This window comes from Aphelocoma coerulescens (genome assembly GCF_041296385.1).
Source record: "Aphelocoma coerulescens isolate FSJ_1873_10779 chromosome Z unlocalized genomic scaffold, UR_Acoe_1.0 ChrZ, whole genome shotgun sequence".
Taxonomy (NCBI): Eukaryota; Metazoa; Chordata; class Aves; order Passeriformes; family Corvidae; genus Aphelocoma; species Aphelocoma coerulescens.
The window spans coordinates 28502031-28527704 of NW_027184085.1; the positions used below are offsets into that span (position 1 = coordinate 28502031).

Consider the following 25674-nt stretch of genomic DNA (forward strand, 5'->3'; position numbering starts at 1 on the left):
GCTGCATGAAAAGCAGCATGGCCAGCAGGTCAAGAGAGGGGATTTTGCCCCTCTGTTCTGCTTTTGTGAGAGTACTCCCAGGTGGAGTTACCATCCAGCTCTGGGGTTCCCAGCACAAGAAAAAATAACCTGTTAAAGTGGGTCCAAGACAAAAATGATCGAAGGGGTGGAGCACCTCTGCTATGAAGACAGGCTGAGAAGGCTGAAGCTTTTCAGCCTGGAGAAGAGAAAGCTCTAATGAAAACTTACTGAGGCCTTTTAGTACTTAAAAGGAACTTGTAAGAAAGATAGGGAAAGATTTTTTTTTTACCAGGACCTGCAGTGATGGAACAACCAGCAAGTGTTTCATGCTGAAGGAAGGTAGATTTAGATGGGATACAGGGAAGACCTTTTTTCTTACAATGGATTTGGTATAATGCTGGAGCAGGCTGCCACAGAACTTGTGGATACCTCATCATTGGAAGTGTTCAAGGTCAGGTTGTATGGGGCTTTGAGCAACCTGGTCTAGTGGTAGTGGGGCTGAAACTTGGTCTTTAAAGATCCCTTCCAACCCAAACTGTTCAGGGATTCTGGAGGACATGAAACAGCGGGGAGTGCCAAGGAATAAAACTGTAATGAGGTGACACTGATGTGTCTCGGAAACTGTTCGGTTTTTTTAAAATGTGTATAGTGTTTATATAGTCAGTAGCACAGCAAAATTTATTCAAAACTGCTTTAGACTTACATAAAATAAAAAGGTAAATTTCTAGAAGATTGAATAATACAACTTTATGGTGTCATAAATCCAACTGGTAATAATTGCAGTGATGCTCCAGTTAAAAATACCTGGACACAAAGGTGATGCAAGATTATGGAAAAAAAATTTCTGTTATCAATACACATTTTAAAAAGGGTGCAATATTCCCTTTCCTGCAGTCAGTGGGCACTTTATCTGACTGCCATGACTTTTCAGATATGATGGAGAGTGTCTTAGCAACTACAGCAGCCAATTTCATCAGGACACTGGGATGCATCTCACTGGGTCCCATGGACTTGTGTATGTTCAGGTTCCCCAGGTGGTCTTGAACCTGATCTGCTCTTACACTTGGAATGACTTCAATTCCCCAGTTCCTGTCTTGAGGTTCAGGGACTTCAGAGATATGGGAAGAGTGATTACTGATGAACAGCAAGGCAAACAAAATTATCGAGTACCTCACACTTTCTTTAATCTTCAGTTTCTGACCAACATGCCTGTAGAAGCCATTGTTACTATTGTTTGTATCCCTTGCCAAATTCAGCTCCAGTTATACCTTAGCTTTCCCAGTCTTGTCTCTACACAACCAGACAGCACTTCTCTTTTCTCCCAGGATACCTGTCCCTGATTCCATGTCCTGTGCTTTTCCTTCTTGTGTTTCACTTTGGCCAGGGTCTTTGCTGAGCCATGCTGGTCTCCTGCCTTCGTTGCCAGAATGCTCACTGGTGGAACTTGAGAGCTCTTGGGCTCTAAGAAAAATGTCCTTAAAGATCTGACAGTTCTATTCTGCTCCTTTTTCCCTGAGTGCAGTTTTCCAGAGGGTCTCATGCAGTAATTCCTTAAATAACTAAAGTTCAGGCTCCTAAAATTCAGGGTACTGACTTTAACCTTTCTTTGGCCCATAATGCTTGAGATCATGAATTCCACCGGGGCATGATTGCTTCAGCCCAGACTGCCACTGGTCCTGACCTCACCTTTTAGTTAATCTGTGTCAGTAAGCAACAGATGCAGTAACACTTCTCTGTCACCTGGGTTAAGAAATTATCCTTGATGCTCTCCAGGAGTCTCCTGGACTGCTTACATCTTGCTGAGCTGCTTTTCCAGCATGTCAGGGTGACTGTCCTGACAAGTCCCTGCAGCTGGATCAGAACCTGCCAGAGTGATGCTTCCTGCAGGTGAAGTAAGAAGGTTTTGTCAACAGGCTCCCCTCAGCTGGGCGGCTGGTAATAAACACAACCCTGAGGTTTCCTTTGTTGGCTTGGCCTCTGATTTTTGATCACAAGCTCTTGACCTGTTCATTGCTGTTTTTCAAAGACAGGTTTGTGCAATCAGTCCATAGAGGGCAAATTGCCTGCCCCATCCTCCTTGCCTGTCCTTCTGAACAGTCTGTAGCTATCAATTGGAGTGTTCCAGTCACATGATTTGTCCCACCAAGTTTCAGTGTTTGTAGTTAGATCATAGCTTTCCATTTGTGCAGTCACTTCTAGCTCCTTCTGATTGTTACTTGTGCTACCTGCCATTTCATAGATTTGATGTGTTTTGAGGACAGAATGATGAGTAATTGATAAATTAATTACTTGTACATAATTGGAAATAGTACAAAATCCAGTTCAGGGTGAATTTTTAGCTTTCAGTGGTTAAATTTGGATTTTTAGTACTTTATTTTTTTCCTATTGTTTTCCTCACTTTAAGTTCTCTGCCACAAGGCATTTGTGTGGTGATCCTTGGAACATTACTGTGAGACCTGTTCCCTGAAAGGAAAAAGGTCCAGTTCAGGTTATATGCTTGAGAACCTGTCTACATGAAGAGACACTGGTTTTCCTTGAGGAAGCTGACTCCTATTTGAAATAATATTTGGAAGGAGCTGCTGAAGAAAGTAATAAGTTGATTTGCACAGCAAATTCTGGGGATTTAAAGTAACTCAAGTCAATGTTCATTTTAAAGAGAAAAAATGATGGCTGAGCTGCTACCTTTTTTTAGCTTTTTTTCCATAAACTGAAGTAGGTCTCTGGGAGCTTTCTATATATGCCGTTTCCAAGAAAAAGGATAACGTATCAGCTTTAGATAAAGTTTTATTAGTGGAAAAATAGCACATTCTTTTAGAGACTAGTGATTTGTCCTGCCTTTTTTTACACTGTAGCTTTTTTAACATTCAATTTATTTCGTGCTGCTGTTTTGTTTGGGAGCCCACTGTTACCAGAAGAAAGTATGGTCTCTTAGACAGCCACCACAGCTTGCACTAGAGATGAGTGTCTTAAGTGCTTCAAATGACAGACAACAGCATTTTGTTTCTGGAGCAGTGGCATATTTTCTCTGTACATGTGAGATCATTTGCTAGGCACATCCAGCATGTTTAACCGTGTGGTCTTCAGGAATGGCTGTGTGTTGTTTTCATTACCAGCAAGCATTGCATCTGTCTTGTCAGCTCTGAACTCAAGCAGCTTACTTATTCCTTGCACCTTATCGCAGCAGGGCACTTGGCAAGCTGAGAGACTACACTGTCCAAGTCTGACAAATATAAGTCTTAAAGCAATGTCAGCATTGTAAGGATGGCACTGCAGCCTCCATCATCTTCCAATTTCTCCAGTAGCCTGGAGAATCTACAGAGTGACATTATGACAGAAAAGTCTTTTGGTGTAGAGTCAGTGTTACTGTCTGCTTTTTTCAGCAGAGAAGGGGCTGTGTCCAAAGGTTCTGTAATAAAATCATACATAGATTGTCATGGAGCTCATAAAATGAGTAATTAATATGTTAAGTTCATTAGTTCAGGAAATTTAACTTGATGAAACTGGGCAGATACAAGGGCATATGAACACAAGCAGAGAATGTAGAAAATATCCTAGATTTGAAAAATTAGATTTCCTCTGCTTTTTTGCACATCAGAGCAATAGTAGCACGTATGTTCTTGAGCAAGTTTACATCAACTTGACTGTAAATAAAGAAGCCATTCCAGACACAAACTTTGTTTTAAAGAATCTCTTATCCTGAGGAAGAGATAATATACAGGAACTTTAAAATGGAAGGTAGCCATCTGTGTTATCTTTCAATGTTAAGGCAACATGTTCTCCGTAGAAATGATGGCTGGAGAAAGAGAGTGGAACACACAGCAGAAAAATTCATGTTACCTGATACTATCTGATATTCAGCTAACCGTCTGGTCTATAACTTGTTGGTTTTCTTCTACAATATTAAAAACTAATTCCTTGATGATAGATGAATTACAGTCTCGCAGTAGGGCAGCACTTAGATGATTTTGGAGAAATTCCAGATCTCTAAGAAGGCTTGACTTATATTGCAGATGTCCTTTTGGTTGTGAGCCTTTTGTTTTTTGACCATCATGGAAGAGTATTTCTATCCTTGTGTGAGGTGGTTGATTTTTATAACTGATACCTGCTGGCTGGGTATTTTTGCTGTTATAACACAGTTTGCAGTGTAGATGTAGCGTATTCAGAACTGTTTATAACGCCTGTGCACTTTCCAGTTCGTCGTAGTTTCAACACACCCCATCTATCTGAAAAAATCTGTGGTCATTATGAAAGCTGCCTTTGAGATAACTGTCATGTGTCTTTTTCCCTTAGGAATTTTCTGTTTGCAGTAATCCCATCTAGTTCTTTAACTAGTCATGGTAAAAATTATCTCATTATAGCAAGTAGAAATTGGATAGCTTTTAAATAGAAATTGAGAATTTGCAGCTCTCTACTGGGTGTGGTTTGTTAAGTTAGTGGAAAACTTAGGAGATGAAGGTTTGTTGAATTTGTCTGCCATCCCTTCCAGAGTCACAGAATCATTTAGGTTGGAAAAGACCTCTGAGATCATTGAGTCCAACCCTTCACCAAACACTATCTTGTCAACCAGACCATGGCACTGAGTGCTGCATCCAGTCTTTCCTTAAACACCTCCAGGTATTGTAACCTCACTGGGCTGTACGTTCCAATGTTTAACAACCATTACCATGAAAAAATTAATTCTGTTGTTCAACCTGAACCTCCCCTGGAGCAGCTTGAAGCTGTGTTATCTTGTGCTGTTGCTAATTATGTGGGAGAAGAGGCTGACCCTCACTTGGCTACAACCTTCTTTCAGGGAGTTGTAGAAAGTGATAGGATCCCCCCTGAGCCTCCTTTTCTCCAGGCTGAACAACCTCGGCTCCCTCAGCCGCTCCTCATTGGACTTACTCTCTGGATACTTCACCAGCTTTGTTCTGGACTTGCTCCAGCTCCTCAATGTCTTTCTTGAAGTTATATCTTTATCAATACAGGAAACTGCAGTTTAGTTATTTGGGTGCTGTCTTTCAGTCCATTTGGGTGATTTCCTTGTTTATACAGCAGAGTAGTTGTGACTAGCATACAAGCAGGTGTCAGAGGAGTACTTGCTGACCAAATATTTGTATAATTCAGAGCTTTTTGCTGTCCTAGACAGCTTCTTGTAAATTACAAACATTTGTTCCAGTATTGCCAGATATATGTGATTCAGCCCTTTTTCATCATGATTTTCAAAATAAGTGGGACAAAATGAAAGCAATAGAGATTACAAGAGCAAGTAGGCAACATAGACATAAGGAAGATATACTGGATGTTTATCCCTTGCTATCAGATTACTTTAAAAGAGGAAAATTAAGATCAAAGTCCTTGTCAACCTGAGTGTGATGAAATGGTTAGTGAGGAGTCAGTGGGATGGGGTTATGGATGACACTTGGTAGACTTCCAGTGTATCTGATCTATATGAAAGAAGGGTTGATGTTGCAAACTGATTTTCTTCTTGTTTTAGATCAGAAGGCAGGGATTGATCTATCACTCAATATAGAAACTTGAACTGTAGAGCACTTTGTAAGCAAAGCAGCCAAAGGCTAAATATTTTTGACCTTAGTGACTATTGTTTGAGAGACAAGAGAAAACTTCAAAGTGCAAGTGAACACTATATCTAAGCAAAAGAAAGATGCATAACAGAAGTACACTGAGAGGAATGAGTACAGTCCATGTAGTTTATTTGGGGTGGCCAGAGCCATAATTTTTGAATGGTTTAGTTTCTAAATTTTTTGCTTTCTTCAATGCAGCAAAATCTGAGAATAAAGTAGCTGTACCAGAAATGTTTTTATTCTTGAGTTATCATCATAACATTTTCAAGTATTACTTAGTTTTGTTAATAGAATGAAATACATGTTAATAAATAACATCTATGTGCAGTACATTCGATTTTCCACTGTCACTATGAGAATAGTAGTAGAAGTGGTAAAATGGGGGTATCATAGGGGATCTTCTTGGCTTGCTGTATTTGTCTAGCTGTTTGAAATTCAGACTTAGGGAGCACTCTGTACTGATGACACCATAAAAGCCTTCTTTGTTTTTTAATCTGTCAATAACATTTTTCTTTACCTAGTGCATGTGATCACCCACTTAACTTAATCTAGGTATATAAACCACATTTTTTGGGTCCTAAAGATTTTATTATGCATCATATAGTTGCCTATATGTTGATGACTGTCAACTGAAAAACCATTGAAGAAATCACCCACTTCTTTTGCTCTGCATTTTGTCATTTTGCTATTGCATAGCGATAACCCTCTGTGGTATATTACATAGCCATTGCTTTGAAGTTTTCATGGGCTGGTGATGAATTTTGTGTAAATAAGGTAACCATTATGTTCCAGGTGACTCAAAGGTATTGGAAAGTCCCTTCCATATCAGTAAGATGATTTTATATTAAAACTAGGCTGAGTTCTTGTGTTACCTTTTGTTTGAATGTAGACCTTTGATGTAGTTCTCCACCAATCAAAGAGCCTCTCAAACAGTTCTGCAATGAAGGATATCCACATACTACTTTATCTATCCTCTGAGGGGTGAAAATTCTGAGTATGTTGTTGTAGTAACCTTTCCCCTTCCCCTTCCCCTTCCCCTTCCCCTTCCCCTTCCCCTTCCCCTTCCCCTTCCCTCAACTTCCCCCTTCTCCCTCCCCTCCTTTCCTCTCCCCTCTGCTCCCCTCTTGTTTTTATCAACTCAATCTGGGCAACAAATTTTGATAGTATATGCTTTCCCTGAGAGTAGAAAGTGTTTAGGATAGGAGGTGACCCTAATTCTTGCATGAATAAGCTGGTCCTATAGTAACTGTCTTCTGTGCTAGCAGGTTCATTGTGAAAATTTTCACTATGCACAGGTTTATGGAGCTGAGCTTAGGTGACAGTGCCGACCCTTGGTCAAGGAAGTACTTGGGATCAAAAGAAATTAAACTTGTGCAGGTATTCTGTAGGAATGACTTTAAGGAGTAAGGAATGCCCATAATGTACTTTTAGACATGTTTGAGAGCTTACCAACATCTCACCGAATGTTTTTTTGATTAGTATTTTTACTGAAAAGGGAAACATTTCTTAAAAGCCTGGGATTTTCTTTAGAGCTGTATAGAGAGTTTTATGTTACGCAAAAACGTAGTGCTTCATGGAAATAGGGGATTATTTTTAAAGGAAACGGAAGTACTTAGTTTAAATTAAAACTCAACCTCACTTCTTTTTTAGGCTTTTAAAAAAATTGAAACATTTAGCTTAATTTTGGTTTATTTTATTTTTTGTGATTAGAAGGTTCGTGTCTTTCATTTAGAAATTATCAAAATGACAGTTTTCAGTAGGTGTCACATTAGAGAATTGTTTTTTATTGTGTTTCTATGTCACTGATTTCTGTTTCATAGGAACTTCTTGGTATTATTTAGATTTCTTAGGTAAAACTTCTCTTAGATTTAAAATTTTCCTGCTTTCCTTAAGATTTGATTGGAAAGTCAGAATACTTCATTGCATAATCCTGAGATCCCTCAAAAGCAAAAAGAGGTGATGTTGCTAAATAGACCAAACAGTTTTACAGATCCACATATTTAACTATGAAGAAGGAATTCACAATGATGATAAAAACAGCCTAATTCAGTGCAATTTTAAGAATAAGGGGATTGAAGAATAAACTATATAAATCAAAGTCTTTCTAGACTAACCACCTGTGTGAATATAAAAATAAGTTAATGTTTTTAAAATCAGAATAGCATTATACAGTCTTTTCCCCTTTTAGTATATGTGTAGACAGTAGGATTTGTTTATTTTGTGGCAAGGTTATAAAGCACAGAATATTTCTATTTCTATTGCAATTCCTTGGTAGATCTTTATGATAAAATAATTAGGAGGGTGAATATATAATTCTCCACAGCAGATCACAGCTTGTAACTTAGGAAAGGTTGAGAATGCAGCACTTAGAGCTTTTGGTGAATTATCTGACTTCTGTACTTAATTTGCAATGAAATTTCTTCTAATCTAAAAAGAAAGCTTCAAATTTTTCAAATATCTGCTAAATGGCACATCTTAAGCAGTAAACTTGAAGAGAGAACAACTCTAAATAACCAAAGCGATAGTTTGTGGGTTTCGTTAAAAAGTCTTACTACAGTGTTTGATAAACCAGTTGCCAAGGCAAGCTTCTCCAAAGCTGACCAGGTTCACAGCGGAGCAGCAGATCTTGGTACCCGGCAGGGTTTTCTGAGGCAGGGAAATGCCACAGCATAGAGACCCACATGGATCTGGCAGCTCTCAGGAGAGACAAGGTCTGGGCATTGCCACACGAATTGCGGCCGCCTCCATGCATCTACAAAACAGCCTGGGAAGTGCAAGTTACCAGGGAATGGCACAGCAGTTAATGCAGAGGGATGCATAGTAATGGTGTCGACACCATATCGGTCCAGACAGTAAGTTCAGTTGATGGTCCTCATCCTCCTAGGAGCTGTTTTGCTGTGTCATTGTCTTGGTTTGAAAGACAGGTGTCTGCTAAGGAAGGCAGAAGCCTCCCTTGGAATGGCAGATGCAACCCCCTTCCCTCCAAGTTATTATAATTTTGAAATCACGGGGCTTTCAGGCAAAGATGTGGGAAATAGGAATAACAGTTCTTTACTATTATAAAAGTGTATAACCAGTCAAACAAACAGCAGTAACTCTGGCAGTACCAGCAAACAATCCCAAACCCGGTCCCAGCCTTCTCGGCTGTCAGGCTATTTCCCCTCGGGTGCAGTTCCGCTCGCAGCCGGCAGGGGCGCTGGCGGCTCCCGGTGAGCAGGGCAGGTGCGATGGTTCCCCCGCGGCTGCAGGGGGCGCTCCGGAGCGAGCTCGGGGAGCACGCGGCACTGGGGCCCTGGGATCCCGGGAAGGGATGGGACAAAAGCTTCACAAACCACTGGGCAGCTGATCCCGGTGTCCGGCTGGACCCCCGGGAATGGCAAGCTGGAACAGCAGGGACGAGCACAAATCCTGGGTGGCAGACGAGATGTATCCAAACAGGGAACCCCCGGAGGTCTGGGCAGGCAGGGTGAGCAGGGCTACAACGTAGCGAGGGCTCAAAGTGGCGGCGGGGCAGGGCGGCCATGGCCCGGCTCCAAACGGGGCAGGGAAGGCGGGCTTGGGATCTCGGTGTTTCTCCAGCAGGAAAAAAGCAGCCGTAGAAAAAACAGCTTCCTCTCTCTCTGGACTCCACTGACCACACACCCAGGTGAAACAAAAAGAGCAGCCAGGTCTTTTGTTCTTCTTAAGGACCTGGCCTGGCCATTTGTTTCCCTAGCAACAGTATGGGGGAAAATTCCCTTAACAGAAAAAAAACTAGGAGAACTCTTAAAACTCCAACAGTCATCCACCTGGCAGAAAGCTATGTCTTCTGCACTAACCAGAACTGATGTAGCTACCCAGAGTAAGTTCCCAAGAACTTGCAGCCATTTAGATCTCAGGGTGCGGGCATGTGTTGCATTAAGAGTAAGGCAGATTCTTCTGTTGTGTTAAATTTGGCAGAAGATAAACTCCCTTGCATTATAGCTGTTCCTCTGATATCAGAGGGTCTGGGAGCTGCTAGGCTTAGATGCTAAGTGATGGCAAATTAAACACTAAGCAACATAAATGGAGAGCCAAGTGACACTGTAAGTGGTTGGGTTCAATGAGAACTATCATGATTATGGATTTACAAATAGTGTGATACACGATACGCCTGGTCACGCCCCATGAACTCTCATGGCAGGACTTAGAAATGCAGTCACATTCAATAACTCTCATGGCCAGGTGCAAAATAGTGCAGTTTACTGAGCAGCAGAAATGCAAGCTCTTGTTGGATTGATGGTGATAAATACACTGTCTGCAGAAGCACACATGAATACCTAGAATATGAATAATAGAGCCAATAAGAAATACATTGAATTTTGAGATGGCTATATAGTGTTAAAAGTATGATCACAAACACAAGCTTGCTTTCTGAATTCTTGAAGAAGCAGACTGTAGAGCTGACTATTCGAGTCATCCCTAGTAGTAGGGATCCCTATGGGGGAGGAGATAGGTATAGCCGTTTGATCATCCTGGAATACAAAGGTGGAATCTCCTGTCATCCATCTCCACTTACGCTACACTTACAATGGGTTTTTCTGAGGGAGGGGAAAAGGTAAAGTTACAGTTGTTGTAATTTCATGTTTAGGTGGAGTTTGATTGACTTTAGGCATAAGCATATGTGAGGGCGTGAAAAGTAATGTGCTTTTTGGAGTTAGAGAAACACAGAATTACAGAATGGGTCAGGTTGGAAGGGAATGCAGTGGGCAATCTGGTCCAACCTGCTCAAGCAGGGTCACCCTTGAACACCTTGCACAGGGTTGCTCCAGGCAGTTCATTTAGCAACAGGCCCACTATTTAGCAATGGGCCCACTTCATACATTGTTTTCCTTTTGTAATTGATGTGTTTGAAAAATCCACTTTTGTTATCCTTGACCTCTTTGTCCAGATTTAATTCCACATGGGTCTTTGTTTTTCTTGTCTCATTTCTACTTACTCTGACAACCTCTCTAAATTTGTTCCAAGTGACCTGACCCTGCTTCCTGTGTATCTTCTGGTTACCCTTGATAATGACAGGAGTTCTTTATTTATCCATCAGTTTTCTTTTCCCCTTTGCTTGATTTCTTGCACATTTGGAAGCATCATTCTTGAGCCTGGAGGAAGTGATCCTTGAATATCAACCAACTCTCTTGGACCCCTTTGCCTTGCAGGGCCTGCTCCTGTGGACTTCTTCCAAGAAGATTCCTGAAGAAGCTAAAGTTAGCTCTCCTGAAGTCCATGGTTGTAAACTTCCTGCCCTGCTTCCCCCTCATCCTGCTGAGGATGAGGTACTGAATTCCACACTCCACACCTCCAGCAAGGCCTTCACTGTTTGTTAGTATGAGTTGAGTGGCACACCATTCCCTGTGGGATTCTCCACTGCCTGTGTCAGGACATTGTCATCAGTGCTTTCCAGGAACCTCCTGGGCTGTTCGTGTTTCACTGTGCTGGTTCTGCAGCAGATGTCAGGGTAGTTAAAGTCCCCAAAAGAACCAGGGCCTGTGATGTTGAGGCTGCTTCATGGTGCCTGTAGAAGGCCTCATTTGCTTCCTTCTCCTTCTCAAGACAGCCTGCAGCAAAGAGTTTGTGTAGAGTTAATGAAGCAAAGTTCAGCTTTGAGTCATCATTTTGAATCATTCCTTTGTTTTAGGAGATCTTATAAGCTGCATTCAACAGAGTATGTCTACACTTCCATGTCATGCCATCCTTTGTTGTATGTCTCTCTTGGAGTGGTACACCAAGCTACTTTGGTGTTCTGGTTCCTAAGTTTGTCCCTGGTGAACTATAGTAAATGCATGTACTCCTTCTTGCTGAACTTTGTTTTTCAGTATTTTCCCTGGAGCATTGCAGGGCCTTTGCCCAGTAAGCGGCTGGCAGAAGTGACAGCCATGGTGTGAGGTGTGACCAAGCACGTATCTGCTCAGTCTGGTGTCAGAACTTTGGGACGATGTAAAAAGGTTAAGGACCATTAGGGAGTCTGAGACAGAAACAGGAAAAGCCACCAGAAAAAAACTACAAGATCAAGGGGATCCTGTATCCTCCCACTACCAGACAGAAGACAGTAACTTAAAAAGACTTAATGGATGCAAGCGTATGGTTGGGGTGGCAGGCAAACCTTCTTCTTGCCCACTTTGCCTTTTCAGATGCCATAGTCCCTGGGTATTACTCTCTGGGTGTGGAAACTCAGTCAGTTGATGAGGTAAATGATGGTCTGTTTATACCAGTGGTGTTTCCAAGGTCAGAAAGGCCTACCTCACATCAAGACCATCTTAATGAGGAAGAAAAGACAGGTTATGGTTGTAGGTGGCTCTCTTCTGAGGGTAACAGAAAGTCCCCTGTGCTGGGTCAGCCTTCCTCTTTGCAAAATTAGCTGCCTTTCTTGGGTCTGGGTTAAGGACATCACTAGGAAACTTTCTAGCCTGGTACAGCCTTTGGACTATTACCTGTTATTGCTCTTCTGTGTGGCAATGAAGTCATAAAGCATAGTCCAAAGGCAATCAAAAGAGAATTAATCCAGAACATTAAAACTGACCCTTCCTGTAGTTTTAGTTGTGATTGCAATAGGTTTATTAGTACTTTTTAGAGCACTTTTGCTGCTCTGGATTACTGAATAAATTGTAAACTACTCTTTGAGTCTATCCTTCTGCTTTCTGTACACAGTGAGACCAATGCAGTTTTTTTGACCATGACTGCTCTTTTCTTTTCAGTCTTCATTTATATGGGAGAACAAATTCTAGTGTAGGAGGTTAACAATTACCGTTCAACTTCCTGATGATTATTTTTAATAAAAGGAATGTTGGAGTCCTAGCTACAGTGCAATTTTAATGAAATAATGAACTTCCTTACTACAGCAGACTGAGCTTTGTCTGATTCCTTCAGTGATGAATTAACCATGTCAAACTTTGCTATCTAGCCTAGTGAAATATTTTACTGTGAAAGTTTAATTTTCATTCTTTATTTATGAAAGCAGTAGTACTGTCACATCATGTTATCTATAAGTGCCATTTTGTGTGATTTGTTTTAATGAGTCACTTGTTGATGTGTTTAGTGATTTTTGACCCATATTTAATGACAAAACCTCTAAGTGTTCAAAAAACAATGAAACTGATTTTTTTTTTTCCTTTAAATCGATGCATAACACATTGGCAGTTGTATCTTATCTCAAAAGCTGCAGTGGTAGTCTATTAGATACAGTGGGGCAAAAGAGTGAAATCTTTTTGGAAATCTGCTTTTTGTGAAATCTTTTCTGCAGAACCTCCTCCTTACTAAAAGCAAATATAAAATTTTTGAAATTACTAATTTCTCTAGGTTTTCTGAAGAATCTATGAAAATTTTTGTGCTCTAAGGACCTGTATTCATGCTTATTTGGGACTGAAGGATATAGGGGGCATTGCTTCTTTAGAGCAGGAGTAGAATTATAGGAGGTAATCATTTGCACATGCAGAATGAAATTAAAATTGAGCATTTAATAGTACTCTATGAGAGAAGTTAGTTAGGTTTATATTATAAATGAAATATCTCAAATCAATGACTTAAAAGGAAAAAAAACAAGGATGGAAAATTGTACCTTAGGTGACACATAGGCACTACATTTTGTTTAATTCAATATTAGGTTTTTGGTTTAAAAATGATAATAAAATGACTGAAACTTACCAGAAAATAAAATTTCTTTTTTTTCCTTACATTTCTCTCACTCTCTTGAAAGCTGGTATAATTATTCTATTTGTATCTTGAAACTGAATAGAAAGCGAAAGATAATCTGCTAATATAATTCAATTAGTGATTTATATATATCCATCTATGTATAACTTACCATTATTATTCTAATAAATGGAAATTGCTGTTTTCAGCAATTTCAATTTTGCACAGTAAAGTCTTCCCAGATTCATAAAATTCTTGCAATCCTTAAAATTCATTGGTAAAAAAGGGAGAACGTTCTGTGTGTAACATGGAAGTGTAAAACATTTAGTAAAAAAAATCAATGAAGAAAACAGAGATCAACCTAGTCTGAAGAAGAATCACACAAAAGATAGATCTCTGTTCAGCCCTGACTAGACTGCTCTACAGTTCCTGTTGCCTGTTGCTGCTTCGCTATAATCAACTGACCCCCTGAGGACAGGGTCTATTCAAAGCTTCTTAGTGCTTAAGCAAATCCAAAAAGTATTGTACTTTGAAACTGATATACGCAGTGAAGTAAACTGTGAGGCAGCAGTCACATTCCGGTTATTACTCTGACAAAATATCTCTTCAGATATGTAAAAGACAATTATGGTAGAGACTGTCACTGAAGAGGTATGCAGTTCTGTGTGTTTGAGCTGTCTGTGCAGCTCTAAGATATCTTCAAAACCTCCATGACAATAAGTATAATTTGCTTGAATAATAGCTGTGTTGCATTTGCTGGGAATTAAGAGAATAATTCTTAAGAATTGCATGTCTTTTGTCTAGAAGACAAAACTATGCTTAATGATGTAAATCAATACCGGATACAGCTGGAATCCAAATGAAAACCTGGCAGTCCTTCACAGCCAGCCAAGAAATAGAATGGGATGTGTAATAAAGCTTTACAAGAGTTGTTACAGAATGCTTCTAAATCTATTTTCTATTTTTTAAATAATCTGCATGCTAATGCTAAATTATTTGGATTTTTTTTTCTTCCGTTGTGTGAAATCCTGAATTTGAACATCCCTATACTTTCTTGGTTTTGCAATGGAATTGAATCTGCAATCTGCAGAGATTATGCAGAAGAATTTTTAAGCTTCAAGAATTTGTGCAACCTATCTTACTGAATTATGAGGGAAACGTATTATAACTGTAGATAATTTTTGTACTTAAGATTTCATAATTTCCCAAGAGAATTATCATGCCATGCAGCTTCAATTAGCAGATGAGGACAAAAAGCTTAATTGCCTTCTGTAAACTGAGGCTGCTGACTTCTGACTTACTTGAAACTCAGATGATGGATTTGCAGAACATTATTTATTTTTAGAAAAATATATCTAGTAACCAGTGACAGGACCCAAGGGAATGGCATCAAGCTGGGGAGGTTTAGGTTGGATATCAGGAAAAGGTTCTTCACCCAGTGGGTGGTTGGGCACTGGAACAGGCTCCCCAGAGAAGAGGTCACAGCACCATCCTGACAGAGTTCAAGAAGTGTTTGGACAATGCTCTCAGGCACATGCTGCAATTCTTAGGGTATCCTGCACAGGGCCAGGAGTTGGACTGAATGATCCTCAAGGGTCCCTTCCAACTCAGAATGTTCTCTGATTCTATAATATATTTTTGACTTAGTAAGAAAAATAAGATTTGCTGACCATTCTATTTGTCAAATGAAACATTCAACTTGAAGCAAACTACATTTCCTGCAATGCACCTGCATTTTAGTAATGGTCACAGAACAGTGTTTCACACTCAGTTACTACAGTGTAGTCCATGGAATTTCATTATTTGTACAGTCTTGTCAGTTTTACAGAATTGTTAATTGTATATTTGTAAAGTAACCCAACAAAATAGAAGGAAAAGTAACAGGAAAAAATAGTTTCAAATAAGAAAGAGAAAACATACCATGAGTAAAATACAGAACATATATCCATACTTGTGTTACTGAAAACACTGCCATTATCACAGAGCATTTACCTTCAAAATGCTACACAAAGTATATGTTGTAAAATTGTTCTGTGAGCATTACCAAAGTTTTTCTTTAAAAGTTATTTGGAAAGAGTATTTTTTTTACTAACAATTTGACTCACATCAGCTAGGAATAACCTTTTTAAATTTTGACCTCAGGAGACATCCATTTCTTAGCTTTCAGGCATCTTCATGATGAGCATACCAGACATGCCACCATGGAAGCTTAAAATACTAAAAAGCTATGTTGATATGAAAAAGATGCTAAAAGACCTTTGCCACAATCATATTTCCTCTACAAAATGTAAAAGCCTGGATGAGTGCTATCATTAAAAATTCTTTATATTGAAGAATAAACTTTAGATGTTCTCTAAGAAAGGCTTCATTGCTATGTCCTGGGGGAAAGGCATAATGGAAAAGTTGCTCATTTAAATGTCTATAAATTTCTTGCACTGTTGGTATTATAACGCAAATAAGTACTTCAGCCAAAATGACACAAGGGCAGCAGAAAACCTCATGCCACAGAGCCAGAAGTCTTGCAGAACCAAGTTACCATGACTCGTGTCCCATAATGCTGACACTCATAGCTCAATCATGGAATGTACAAGTTGTTAGTCGGTTCCTGAGTATATAGCATAATCCTAACATCTGAAAGTTGCCTGTCCATGTTTTTATAGCTTTTTAAAGATGAATGCTTTCGATATTGAAGTTTGATTACTCCATTTCAAAATGTCTTTTTCATGATTTTCGATACCATCATATGGATATAATATGTATTTTATCCATGGCAGCTTTTTATCTTCAAGTTGTTATATTTCGGGGGTTTTTTTCAGTTGCCCAGTCGCTATTTCTTTATTTATGCAGATAGTAAAAATGTACTTTCTAAAACCTTTAGGAGCCCTGATCTTTGAAACAGTAGCATTTAGCACTTCAAAGATCATGAACCTCTTTACATACGGTTTGTATTCCATTCACATGCTTACTCAATTTTTACTGTGCTGTTATTCCTTACAGTTGCTGCTGAGCTTTTTTCCAAAAAATCAATAGTGAAATTCTTCCTTTATTTTAAGAAGCTTTTGAATTTCATATTTGTGATAAGAAAATAAAAAGGTAGATTGTTTTTTCAAGTCACGGAATGTATCCAATCCTTTAAAAAAATATTATAAATATTAATGGTATATTTTGCATTTGTTCTTTATCACAGTATTATTGAAAATATTTCTATCTTCTAGTTCTGTTAGAGTGTGCTAATTAGGAACTTAGGCATGAGTCAATCGCTAGCAATCACTAGTAATAAAAATTATCCTATTATTAAATCTGAGATCTCTTAAGGCGCATATATTTCACATCCTATGAGGTGCTACAACACCATGATTTTAGAATAGAATTAAGATAGTGTTTTTAAAGGTAGCAATGTGAGAAAATGCTATTTGATTTCTCTAAGAATTGTCTTTTATATAATTTAAACAAATTTCATAATGATAAAGCAAAAAAAATATTCTGTTTTAGCCTTTTGCACCAATTCTTAGGAACAGCTTTGCCACTATCTCACCATCCAAACACAAAAAATAAACTTCAGTTATGGGGGGCACAGTGGTACAAAAGTCTTCTTTCCTGAAATTCATGTTACAAATCAGTAGCACTTTAAATCAATGCAGAGCCAATCTTGAATAACCTTGCTCCTCAAACTGTAGTACATTCAAATAGGGGGGTAATTTGCATTATAACAGAGATCTTTTATGTCAGCATCATCTTATGTTGTGTCAAATACTTAATGCATCTTGAAAGATGCAACTTACGGTAGGTGTATCTTTAATATTTTGAAGGGTAGAAAAAGAGAAAGAGGGGAATCAGGAAGGGAGTTGTGATGGAATAGCTTGTCATAGGGTGGGAAATAAGACCTCAGCAGTAACTGAAACAAACAGCTTTACAATTGTCTACCCTGCAGCTCTGACCCAGCCATGGAGAGGTGTAGTTTCTTAGTCCTTTCCTCCTCAGGTGGTAAACCTGAGGTAAGTGTTACCTTGGTCTACTGTGTGCCTGCTGTTGGAGGGAGGACATGTACTAACTGTAGCAGTGCTGAAGTGTATGCTGCCCTCAAATGTAACTTAGAAACTCACTCTCTCAAGGAGGAGTAGGGCAATGATTCCCTACCTTAGCCAGGTATCTTCCCTCGTTTTGCCTTGCCAAGCTATGTGCTACAGCAAATCAACAGGTAGGAGTAATTTAATACTTTCTCCTTACTGATACACTGAGAAATTGTGAAAAGATAAAAGCCTTCCTCTTTTCAACTACTGGTCCTTGAATTGACACATCTTTCTTTGTACCTGTATGATTATGTAGCTATTAGGTATGTGGGTGGACTTGTTGGTTGCCATTGATTGCTAAGACATTTATCTTTGCAAAGCACAACTGAAAGTTTTCTATAGGTGTTAATTGCTTTAGCTGAAAATAATTGCATGTAGTGTTCTTCACAAATAAATCTGTGTTCTTTCATTGTTTTATATCTGTCCTGATTTCAGCTGGAACAGAGTTCATTTTCTTTCGAGTAGCTGATGCAGTGCTGTGTTTTGGGTTTAGAATGAGCATAATATCAATAGGACTTTTTTGTGTCCCATAGCAGTTGAGGAAGTACACAAGAAGCTGTGAGGGAGCATGGCCAGGGCAGGTGACCTGAACTGGCTAAAGGGCTATTAATACTGTAGAATGTCATGCTCAGTATATAAACTGGGAGAGTTACCTGGAACGGGGGCTGCTCGCAGTTTGGCATCAGTCGGTGGGTGGTAAGAAACTGTCTTGTGCATCACTTGTTTTTCTTTGGTTTTATATTTCTCTCTCTCGCTCTCTCCTTTTCATTACCATTGCTATTATTGTTGTTATTATCCTCATTAGTATTATTAGTATCATTATATTTTACTTTGTTTCATTTGTTAAATGTTCTTATCTGAGCCCCGTGTGTTTTGCCTTTTTTTCTGATTCTTCTCCCCAGTCCCATTGGGGAGTGGAGAGGAGTCAGCGAGTGGCTGCTTTGTACTAAGTTGCCAGCCAGGGTTAAACCCTGACAATATCTTCCTAAAATGAGTATGTACTTTTTTCTGGGCTGAGGAACAGTATCAGTCTTACTCCATAATTAGCAGTTGGGATGTACTTCTGAACACACTAAAGAGAAAGCAATTATTCTAGAAAAAGACTAGAAATATGCATGTCCCTGTAAGGTATGTCCCAGATAGCTACTGCCCAGCTAACAGTAACAGAACTTACAACATGTTTATGTAGTTGTAGTAAAACACAACACAAGCTTCATTTCTTTCAATGAATGGAAAGATTTCACAAAGTAATAAACATCTTTTGGGACAATTATATTCACTTTCTTGGCTGTTGTGAATTTTTTTCCTGTTCTTGGATGTGCAAAAAAGAGCATGGTTCAACCTCAAACAGCCATTTTAGTTTTCAAAAGCAATATGCCACATGCTACAGAAAATATTGTCAAGAAGGAGGTTGTCAAAAGATAAAATAGTGCAGGCCTGACCTGTTTTCTCAGCTGTTAATAAATATTTAAAGTCTTTTTACAGAGTTTTCTGTAACCTGCTTTTTTAAATTGTTGACAAGTTCAAAAGATAATTCTTGGATTTTGTTTTATGTTCTAAAAATAATTCTGATTATTGTGAAAACTTGTGTTTAAACTGCTATAACAAAAAGGAGCCTTGAATTGTCACAGGTTGTGTCTAAACCTGAAAAAGGTGTATACTTCCAAACTCAATGTCCAAGTGTGTTTTGCAGCTACTTACAATTTGCAACAAAATTGGATTTGTGATTTCTCTCTTACTCCTTTGTTTTATAAGGACCTGCATAAACACAGACTATAAGAGGACTTGTAACATCCTCTGTTTAGGCCTATGGACTAAATAACTGGAAAAACAGGATTTAGGGTGAGTTGTTACGTGCATTTTCTCCTGGAAACAGCTGTATCATTCTTGTAAAAAAAGTTTATATTAATACACTTATGTCTTACTGCATTCTGAGTAAGCTATGTCTATCAATCAGTGAAATCCATCAGTTGCTCTCTGTGGAATAGAAAATGTACAGAATTAATATCTAGAAAAATGGACAGATTTATCAAATGTAGGAACTTTTTAATTCTCCTTTTTGATTTTCAGGGGAGATTTACAGGGACATTTTATGAGTCTAAGTTTGAAAATATTTTTCTGGGAAAAAAATTGAACATATGGGCAGAAAAAGTATGAAATTTTTATTCATTAATGAAGGCAGCATATCAAAAGACATGAAAATACAATAGATACTTAAAATATTCTCAGCTCTGCCAAAGCAAAAGCAGCATGTTCCTTTTATTTCAGTATTTTTTCAAAGCATTCTGTTTTCATGAAAAGATGTTTTGCTGGAAATTCACTGTGGCGGAAAACAGCATTATGCATTTGAGTAGATGCACTGGCTCACTGCGTTAAAGATGGACACCTGGGGTCTTGCATTAGACTTGCAGGGAATATGGAAATATTGCAGATTAAAACAGATAGGTTGAAAGTAGGTGAGTGTGCATTTTCAGATTCTCTAATTAACAAACTTTGGGCAATATGACTAGGTGACTAAATTCTCTAGAGTTACTCTTTAAAACTTAGAGATTCTTTTTATTTCAATGCTCGGCTCTGGAAGGATGTGAAAACTGACTTTTTGCCTTAGAGGTGTTCCTGAAGACCTCTGGGGTCTGTACTGCTGGTAATAAGCACCTGTAAGGAACGTGTCATAGTTATCCATTTTTATCTGGTAGTTTTGATCTTATCTTTCAGTATCTTTCACTTTGTCCTAGCTTTAAGCACAGGTCAGTTATTCTTTGCCATACTTGTTGTCATATTAATCATCAGTTATTATGTTTCTGCATATTGACAAGTGCTTGAAAATAGTAATTATGGTTGCTCTTGTTGAAGTTCCACACTTCAAACAAGCTTTCTGTGTGGATTTAAAAAAAAAAAAAATTTATCTGGTATGTGGTTTAAAGCATGCACTGTGGGAAAATCAAGTGTTTCAGGTTGTACATGCTTATTACATGAAGGCCTGATTATTTTGCCTTACACATTAATAATAAGTGCTAGGGAAATGTCAGTGTGAGCAGAAGAGACCTCATGAAATTGTGTGATTGAATGAATCTATGTTGTGGTCAGCAGTCTGCCCTGATGAAGATCTTTCTGTCACGCTAAACTCAAGTGTCCTGGGTCAGGTTTCAGATGTTAATTTATTGAAAAACTTGCACTGGAAAAGTCATGAGGCAATGCACATTCACAATGTCATGTTTCAAGAATCACAGTTCACATGCCTGCTCTAACACTTGCCTCACTGCTAAAAGGCGGGTGCTGCTTCGTTGCTTGTTGTAATATCCAGACAGGATACATGTGCAGCTTTCTTTGCCTGGAGTTCAATCAGTTAGCACCTAAGAACTTTGCAAGTTACATTTAGGAACCTCTCTTCTGCCTGCTGTACCTTCCAAAATATTAAGTAAAACATGTCTTTTCTTGAACAAATCCTCTTCTCTTACCAAGTGAGCAGTCTGATTCCATTGCAATAAATGTCTGTGAGTGCTAAACTAAGTATGAAGAGTTTTAATTATCATTCCATAATGAGTGATAACTTAGTAGTATGCAATTCCCTGCATTTCCTTCCCCATGCAGCTTGGAAAAATAAGAGAATAAAACCCCCAAAAAGTATTTAAATTCTATAGTGCTCATTACTTCTGGTATTTGTTTGTTTTTTCAGTGAGAAATTATTCTGTCTTAATTCCTGCTGTAAAAGTTATATGCAGTTTTACTGGATGTATTTGCTACATCTTAGTTTTTTCTCATGTTTGCTGAATTGAAAAATCAGCAAAAATTAATGTGGAGAAATTGTACCTAATCATGGACAAGCCGTATAATTTGTCTCCAGCAAGCAGAAGGAACAGAAATAATGCCCAGCCAATGCAAGATGAATCGTATTTATTCTAAACTTGATATTTCTACAGTTCTGAAATTTAAATGGCTTTAGTGAGAGCACTGAAATACATACTGTCGTGTTTTCACTAATGGGAACCGCAATAACCACATTATTACACTTTTTGAATCTCTGTCTTTGTTTTTTGGTAGTTAATACTGTAAAATCCACAGGTCATAGAAAGACTATTAGAATTATGAACAATCTTGACCATACATAGAAATTACTTAAACACTGAGAGCAGACTGTATTAAATTATACTGAACTTTGCATAAACATAGAACATACATACCTCTCCCCACCTCCAGTATTTTTAAATTATTGACTGTTTCTTGAACTAGCTAGGCTTTTATTGCTTGCTTTTGGTTACTGTATGATATATCAATTTAAGTGAGAGAACTTGATTAGATATTTACTACTTTAGTAGTCTTGGTAGTCACTGAGTATAGAGCTTCAATACATTATATTTTCATACATCTTCTTATGTATTCTACCATCTTTTGGGGGCCTCAGGGGTATTTGAAGGAAAGAATAGAAGGTCAGTTGTGAAAAACCCAGCTGAAGACAAATAAGCCACTCAAACTGTTAATTTGTACATAAAGAGTAGATAAAAGACTGTTGCACATATGCAGTCATATTTATTTTATTTTTATTGACAATTGAGAGGACCAGATTGCTTATTCAAAATAAGGTCATGTACCATTGAAAAATGTCATCTATTTTGAGTTTAAAAGTTCTTAGAAGATTTACTTAGGTCTTCACTTTTTGTTCAACTAATACTTTTGAGGTTTTTGTGTCTCTGATAAATTGCAGAGGTCATTAAATCAAAAGAAGATTTTTTTTTTCTCATATTGCTGTTGATAGTTGATAGAGAAGTAATGTGGAGAGAGGAACTTCAGTAAAAGCAGAGATCTTCTCAAGTTTAAAAGATCTTATGACTATGCTTATGGAGTGAAACAGGTTCAGGTTGAGATGACCTCAAGTAGTGAAAACAGTTAAGTGACAGATAAAAATTAGCTAAGTAACAACTCTGGAAATGGTACAGGGAATCATGACTTTGAATGTGCTCTTTCAGAAGTATGCCAAACAGAATGAAAGAAGCCAAGAAGTGTCTGGAACTCATTTGAGAACCACTTTTTAAACTCTTACCAGTTCAGTGTGCAGTGTACTGTAGTAAATATATATATATTTATATATAATGTGCATATATATATAAATGGTGCACATGAAAGTGCACCATTTCTTCTGTCCATCTCAGTGCAATAAAACAAAACTCATCAAACTGATGCAGACTAGGCTCAAAATTGCCTAGAGTAGCACAGTAGATCATATAGAGTCATGCTTTCTAGCACTGGAAATGCTAGTCATGGTAGTGAAGATTTCCAAGAAGCTTCAACTGGTTGTGTGGAACTTATCACCAGGATCTCAGAATGCACTTTCTAGAACAAAAACCAAAATTTCAATAATTTGTTCAGAACATGTGTTTGCCTGATTTCTGATAACTAAACTTGTCTCCACTTAATAGTCATTCATTTTCAGCTCTAGATCACAAAAGTCTTTATATCCAGTCTCTCCAGGGCAAAAGGATATAGAGGAAATTGACAAGATTTTCCACTTTTATTGAACATTTGCATAAAGAAACATAAGATTGCTGTCTTAAAGAATGAATGATGATAAATACAATAAAATTTTTTTGATATCTCACATTAGGAGAAAGCAGCTTTACTTTAGTTTTTTAATTGATTATGTTCTTCGCCTTTTTCTGACTTAGTGATAAATATCTCTGAGAACTTAGCGTGATCTTCTGCTAACTTCTATGTTTCTCTGGACAAACCTTCTCAAAGCTTAAATAATGGCTGTTAATCATAAATTAAAAATATGAGTCAAAGTAATGAGATAAAATGAGAGAAAAAACCCCAAAACCCCCCAGTATTTCAGAGTGAAGCAGTGAAAGCAATAAAACATAGACTTTGAATCCTAAATGTAACAAAGATTCTATGTCCTTTTCCTTTTTCAGCTTTCCTTTGTTCTTCTAGAAATAGTTCTGTAAGAAGTTTAAACCCAACTTTTAAAAAGCATGATTAACAAATGTGACCTCCTTACTGTTGAAGCTTCTATTTTTAGATGAAGTTAAAAAAGAAAGGTGAATTATTGTTACAGAGATTTATGTCAACCCCTTTAGCATGGAGTGGGGAAATACCAGTTTTATCATCTACAGACTTGACTGATCTTTGTCTTTTCTGTGGTATAGAGATTCTTGGTGTTGTCTGCTGTGTGATCTCAGGCTACGGTGAGCTCTCTCAGAAAGGAGTCCTAAGGGTCCTCTCAGACACTGCTCTAAGGGTGCACTGTTCCAAGTACAGTCTATGCGAAGATTTATACTGTGTATGCCCCCACCACAGGAGTCACAGGGGTTTATTAGTCTTAATGTTGCACAGACTGGCAGAAATAAGTATATTAATGATTCACAGTTACACATAAAGTTTGGATATCATGAGTGCCTCCATATCACTGTATTAGCTATTCTATACTGTGATACTTCAGGGATCCAAATAGCCATGTCTTTTTTCTCTGGTCCTGAGTCACTAAATTGTGTGTAGCAAATGGACAGTGTATGGGGTGAAAACTTCTCTGTGCTATATCAGTTCCTGAATAAACATTTAAAATGTTTTTAGGGACCAAGCATAGTATACTATTATCAATTTTGCATTATTTAGGAGTTGAAACAAGTACGTTGTGCTTTGAAATATTTTACATGTCTGCTCTAAAAATTTATCAAGTTGCTAGACATATGAATGGCATGTTAAAATCAGTGTTGGTTGTTTCAGTCAGACTCTAGTTTATTAAAGGGTTTAGCTGAATTCTGGACAAGTGATAAAAAATCTTTTCTGATTGATGATAGACAAGTTTTCAAAAATTCACCAATTACTTGGCAGTGCTATGTCTGCAGATTATTGTTATATTTCTTTCTGGAAATATCAGCTATGGCTTTTTATATGACATGTCTTCAGACTGAGAGGTGTAATTCCTTTCTTCACCTGACTTCTGTAATGTATTATGCCGTTAAGACACAATGAAGCATCTTTTAGTGGTCCATTAGCAAAGAAGTTGGTTGCACTGTGTGGAGAGAAATAATATCTTCCAGAAGTCTAACTAGTCAAAAAGAAGTTTAGAAAATCAGTGTCAAAAGTCAGGCTATATGCTGGATGTTCTTCCTGTTCTTTGATTTTTAAAATATTGGGCTTTCATACTTTTCTACATATTGTTGCTGATAGCCTTTGGTAGGGATTTTTTTTAAATTACCTTTAAAATTAGATCTGTACTTAGGAGTTTGTTTTCCTGTGAATGAGTCCTGCATTAATGAAAATTTTTGTGATACAAAAGCAGAAGGAAAGAAGCTCTCAAAACTAGACAACTGGGCCAGTGGGTCAGGCTAGTACTTACTGATTTAATGAAGTTCTCTTTGCAGTGGTAAACAGATTATGCTTTTTGGGAAAGAAAAGTGTGCAGCCAGATGTCAAAGATGCTAAAAAGGGTATTTTAAAATTGAAAAAAATCATTTGCATGCTTGTCTCGGTTTGAAAGACAGGTGTCTGCTAAGGAAGGCAGAAGCCTCCCTTGGAGTGGCAGATGTAACCCCTTTCCCTCTGAGTTATTATAATTTTGAAATCAAGGGTCTTTAGGCAAAGATGTGGGAAAATAGGAATAACAGTTCTTTACTATATATATATATATATATATATATATATATATATATATATATATATATAACTAGTCAAACAAAACAACAACAACTATGACAGTAACAGCAAACACAAACCCAGTCCCAACCTTCTCGGCTGTCAGGCTATTTCCCCTCGGGTGCAGTTCCGCTCGCAGCCGGCAGGGATCGCTGGCGGCTCCCGGTGAGCAGGGCAGGTGCGACGGTTCCCCCGCGGCTGCAGGGGGCGCTCCGGAGCGAGCTCGGGAAGCACGCGGCACTGGCGCCCTGGGATCCCGGGGAAGGATGGAACAAAGGAGCTCCACAAACCGGTGGGCAGCTGGTCCCGGAGTCTCGGAAACAGCAGGCTGGACTGGTAGGCTGGAGCGGCAGGCACAAACACAAATCCCGGGTGGCAGACGAGATGTATCCAAAAGGGGAACCCCCCGGGGCTCCAGGCAGGCAGGGTAAGCACGGCTACAGCGTAGCGAAGGCTCGAAGCAGCAGCGGGGCGGGCGGCCACAGCCCAGCCTCCAGCAGGGCAGGGAAAAGCAGCTTTGGGATCCCCGGTGTTGTTCCCAGCAGAAAGGAAAGACGCCGAAAACGGGAACCAGCAGCTCTTCTCTCCACGGCTTCTCTCTCCAGACGCTGAGAGCGAACTGAACTGCCCGCCAGGTGAGAACAAAAGCCTGGCCGGGCCCTTTTGTCTTTCTTAAGTATGGCTATCTCCTCTCAAGTATGGCCATTTATCTCCTAGCAACATGCTATGGGAAAAAATTCCTTTAACAG

General features: G+C 38.6%; 1 protein-coding gene across 5 annotated transcripts in view; it reads left to right on the forward strand.

The window, feature by feature from the left end:
• KDM4C (lysine demethylase 4C) overlaps positions 1 to 25674 on the forward strand; it is a 261863-nt gene that overhangs the window by 181917 nt on the left and 54272 nt on the right. The window contains exon 18 of one of the 5 annotated variants that reach the window (XM_069001139.1): positions 19052 to 19102. The exons of the other annotated variants lie outside the window; for them this stretch is intronic. Coding sequence (XP_068857240.1) covers positions 19052 to 19075 — 24 coding nt within the window. The 3' untranslated portion in view covers positions 19076 to 19102. Of the gene's footprint in view, positions 1 to 19051; positions 19103 to 25674 lie in introns of those variants that run through there. 5 annotated transcript variants of the gene reach the window in all.